The sequence below is a fragment of the Nicotiana tabacum genome, chromosome 5 (assembly GCF_000715075.1).
Source record: "Nicotiana tabacum cultivar K326 chromosome 5, ASM71507v2, whole genome shotgun sequence".
Taxonomy (NCBI): Eukaryota; Viridiplantae; Streptophyta; class Magnoliopsida; order Solanales; family Solanaceae; genus Nicotiana; species Nicotiana tabacum.
The window spans coordinates 132,756,304-132,761,457 of NC_134084.1; the positions used below are offsets into that span (position 1 = coordinate 132,756,304).

The 5,154-nt window shown below is 37.3% G+C and overlaps 1 protein-coding gene across 1 annotated transcript; it reads left to right on the forward strand.

Annotated features, from left to right (window-relative positions):
- Window positions 1–4,779: 4,779 nt before the first annotated feature.
- On the forward strand, window positions 4,780–5,154 carry LOC142180982 (uncharacterized). Its single transcript, XM_075253090.1, has one exon. It carries the CDS (start codon window positions 4,780–4,782, stop codon window positions 5,152–5,154), a length of 375 nt encoding a protein of 124 aa, XP_075109191.1.

Below are 5,154 nucleotides of genomic sequence, written 5' to 3' on the forward strand. Positions count from 1 at the left end.
AATCTAATATAATAACCAAGACCAGTACGATAATGACAACCCACATCTCTACCTGGAATCCGGTGTTACAATATCACGGACGGACTAAGATTACTACAACAAATATTTGAAAGAAATACAATTTGTCTCGAAATCTAATGAAAATAGAGTACATAATAAAGTAGAAGAGAACGCCGGGCCTGCGGACGCCTGCAGGACTACCTCGGGATCTCTGGCTGGACTGAAGGAAGACTCCCCACGTGCTACTACCCAAAAGCTACTCCGGAATCTGCACATAGTGCAGAGTGTAGCATCAGCACAACCGATCCCATGTACTGGTAAGTGCTTGGCCTAACCTCAACGAGGTAGTGACGAGGCTAGGACCAAACTCCAGATAAACCTGTGCAGTTATATAGTATACAGCGGAAAATAAACAGGAATAAACAATTAACATGGGAGTGGTACATGCTACGGGGGAAATATCGAATCCAGCAGAAACTTAAGAGAAATATGAGAGAACAATTCAAGATTGATAACAAAACCATAATAACATTATTACGACGTACAACCCGATCCAACATAACATTGTTGCGGCATGCAACCCGTTCCATATATAGTATTGTTGCGGCGTGCAACCCTATCCAACATAACATTGTTGCGGCGTGCAACCCGTTCCATATATAGTATTGTTGCGGCGTGCAACCCGATCCAACATAATATTTATATACCTTTAGCAACAACCATACCAAGAGTCCCGCCAAGGGATCAATAATAAGCTACACTATCCCGGCAAGAGATTCGACAACAAAAGTAAATACGTCCCGGCAAGGGAGAAACAACTATAATCAATCTTAACCCAACTTCTACTCATATTAGCTAACACCAATACTCAACCATAAGTAATTTCCATGAAAACAAACTTAATCCTTGCTCGATATCGAGAATCATCAATTAAAGCATCCGTAGTACTATTTAAGAACACAAAATAAATTACAATTTAAGACTCACGGTCATGCTCGACACCAACGTATAGATACTCATCACCATGCCTATACGTCGTACTCAACAAGAATCAAATAGAAAATAGGACACCACTCCTAATCCCTCAAGCTAAGGTTAGACCAAACACTTATATCGAACTTCCATGGCCAACTCAAGCTTCAAACACTACCTTTCCTTTTGAATTTGACTCCAAATCAATTGTATCTAGACATAATCAACTTAATAACATCAATAAACGTGAAATAATCTAATTCCAATGCTTAATTATAGCTTTCCCATCATTCTTCCTAAAAAGTTAAAAATTGACCCCGGGCCCGCTTGGTCAAAACACGAGGTTCGGAACAAAATCCGATCACCCATTTACCCACGAGCCAGAATATATATTTTGTTTTGAAATCCGACCCCAAAACGAGGTCAAATTCCCAAATAATTAAAAAGACCTAACTCTACCCAAATCCCTAATTTTCTACCCTTAATCTCATGTTTTAGGTCTAGAAATCTAGTGGGTGTTGATAAAAATAGAAGAAACGAGCTTAGGATTGCATACCTATGAATCTATGGTGAAGTTTCCCTTCAAAAATTGCCCAAGAGGTGTGGAGAAGATGAAGTTTATGAAAAATGGTGGAATTCCTGTAATACATTATGTTTTTGGAACTTAAAATAACTGTGCGAACGCGATGAGCTAGGCCTGAGAGACCTTCGCGTTCGCGGAAATAGGCTCGCGTTCACGAAGAACTAACTCCTCGAGCCTTCGCGTTCGCGTCCAGGTGGTCGCATTCGCGTAGGTATAATACCACCCCTGCCCAGGCTCATAAGCCACCGCGTTCACGTATGTTGGGTCGCGTTCGCGAAGGGTATCCTCCCTTAGCCTCACGTTCGTGAAGAAGAAATTTGGCACCTGGGAGATTTGCCTTACGCGTTCGCAAGTGTGCCCATGTGAACGCGAAGAGAAAAATCCTTAGGCACTGAACAACAAAAACCTGCAACTTTTTATGAGTTCAAAAACCTTCGAAGCACATCCGAAACACAGCCGAGCCCTCGGGCTCCAAACCAAACATATGTACTAACTCTAAAACATCATATGAACTTTCGTTTGATCAAATTGTCAAATTAACCCCTTTAAACAACGAATTAAACTTCAAAATCAATGAAATATTTCAAACTTCTTAAAACATCAAATTTTGCATTTAAGGTCCGAATCACGTCAAACGAATTCCGTTTCTTACCAAACTTCACAGAATTATCTTAAATCATATATAAGACTTGTACTGGACGTCGGAACCAAAATACGGGCCCAATACCAATATGTTCTAATCAAAATTCATTTCCAAATCCTTTAAACAATTTCAGAAAATAATTTTCTTTAAAAATTCATTTCTCGGGCTTGGGACCTCGGAATTCGATTCCGGGCATACACACAAGTCCCATATTTTCTTACGAACCCTCCGGGACCGTCAATTATGAGTCCGGGTCCGTTTACCCAAAACGTTGACCGAAGTCAAATTAATTCATTTTATAGTCAAAATTTATCATTTTTCACAAATATTTACATATAAGCTTTCCGGCTACTTGCCCGAACTGCGCACGTAAATTGAGGTGATGCTAAAAGAGATTTTTAAGGTCTCGAAACGCTGAATTCAATTTAAAAACAAGTGATGACCTTTTGGGTCATCACAATTTAATAGTTTTATCATAAATGGATAGAATATCACTATCATAATAAAATTGATATTTCTATCATAAGGAATGAATCTAATTGAATTAAAAATTTAGCCTAGAGGCAATTTTTGTGTCACTAGATTTTTACATAGTTTCAATTGGTGAATCATGATATTGTTTATTTGCCTCAAATTTATATTAATGTTACACCTCATAGTAGTACGATGATGTTACACCCCGTAGTATTGTACGTTGGATTTGTCGTAAGATAATTGACATTAGTTCAAGGACAAGATTATTTTGAAGTTATAAGTATTATGTTATTTCAACCAAGTGATAAGTAAATTCGTGAAGGTGAGAGGGTAAGTGAATCGAAGAAAATGAGTTTCGTCGAAGTTTGACATTTTGAGATCAAATACACTCCAAGCTATAATAACCCGTATTTAGGGATTAGTGCCATACAAGGTACCACATGGTCATGATAGTAAGGTATATAAAGTATGTTAAAAGTAATTAGTATTTTAAGTAATTTGAGATAATTCTTAATTTTGTGGGTAATTGATTAATTATTAGTTAGTGGGAAATTAACAAGTTAATCAAGAGATTGGTGGATAATTATTGGGATGGATAAGCATTAACCAACGTGGCAGCAAACGAAGTCTTCATCAAAGCCAAAATTATGACTCTTATTTCATGCAATTAGGTGGCACAACTAAGGGATCTTTGGGCAAGACTAAGCCACAAAGTGGGGCTAATAACCTATAACTTTAAGAGATCTTCTAATCTTATTAAAGTATGATGCTAAGATTTGCTAAGTAAAAAAATGGAGCTCAACAATTCGTATGAAACTACAGCAGCGTGAAATCACAATTCTAAGGGAGTATGGTACAATCTTTCTCAGGAATATCATACGAATTTTTCCCTACTTCGATCTGCCGTTACGTGATTTGTCGCAATTAACGTGTGTTAGAGGGTTTGTCAAGAGAATTGGCTCAAGTATGTTAAGGCTATCTCTTCTTTCCTTTTGGCATGATCCATATGATATAAACGAAATGAGCAAACACACAACTTTCACAAATGACTTTATTCTTAAAAGTACTAGGGGTTCCTATGTTCTTGATTCCCCATATGTCTTATTATTCTATCGTCTGTTCATGGGTCTCAAAAAATACGTAAATTGACAAAGTTTATTTCATGATATTAATCAAAGGCGTATTATTCTTATGACATATGTATAAATCTTATTAACATATTTCATATGCATTTCATGCATTTATACATTCATATTGACCCATGAACAGATGGCGTTATATATATATATGGGAAAGGTTATGGTGTTATATACGCACCACTACCTGATCAACTGGTATACGTTGATGATTTTGCCCATAGTGGTCGAGATGATATGATGGGATGCCCTCAGAGGCTTGATGATGTTATGTACGCATGTACCTATGCATGGTATGACATTTATACTTATATCATGGCATTGTAAATATTAATGATTCACAGAGTTATTCAGACTTACATGTTGAGTCTTTTACTTCATGTTTCTCTCATGTCTTTTAGTTACTAATTTTTATTCCTTACATACTCGGTACATGATTTGTATTGACGTCCCTTTTGCCTGGGGACGCTGCGTTTCATGCCCGAAGATCCTGATAGAAAGGTTGAGAGCCCCCCAAGTAAGCAATCAGCTCATCGAAATGTGTTGGTGTGCTCCATTTGCTCCAGAGTTGTCTATTTGGTCAGTATGATTTGGACATGTATTGGTTGGTATGGCGGGACCCTGTACTGACCTTTATGAAACTTATCTACTCTTAGAGGCTTGTAGATATCATGTATATAAAATATTATATGGACTTATCGGCCCATGTTCAGTGTACGATTGATCATTTCGGCCTTATAGGCCTGTACGTCATATGTATAAGTCAGTATATCATGTTGGGTCATCCTATATCGAGTATTTCCTCATGCTTTATTCTAGTCGTATCATGACATCCCTTCTAATTCATTTACCTATGATAATATAATACAAAAGATACGTTACATTGGTACTTGATTGAGTAAGGCACTGGGTGCCCGTCGCGGCCCATTGGTTTGGGTCGTGACAGTTAAATATGTATATTTTTTGCAGTTATGCAACCTGTGACTTTTTCTAATATCTCTGATATAACCGAACTTAATGGTGAGAATTATAAGATTTTGAAGGAGAGAATTCTTCTTCACTTAGGATGCATGATCATTGATTATGCTATTAGAAAGCACGAACCATATATTGCTAAAACCAGCACTCCAGTTGAAATTTCTCTTCATGAACAGTGGGAACGGTCTAACCGCTTGAGCACCATGTTCATTAAGACCAAAATTATTGCTAGTATTCGTGGTTCTGTCGAACAATATACCAATGTCAAGGAATTAATGAAGGTTATCGATGAACAATTTGAGACTTCAGATAAGGCACTTATTAGCACATTAATTATGAAATTTTCATCTATGAATTCACTAGTGTGA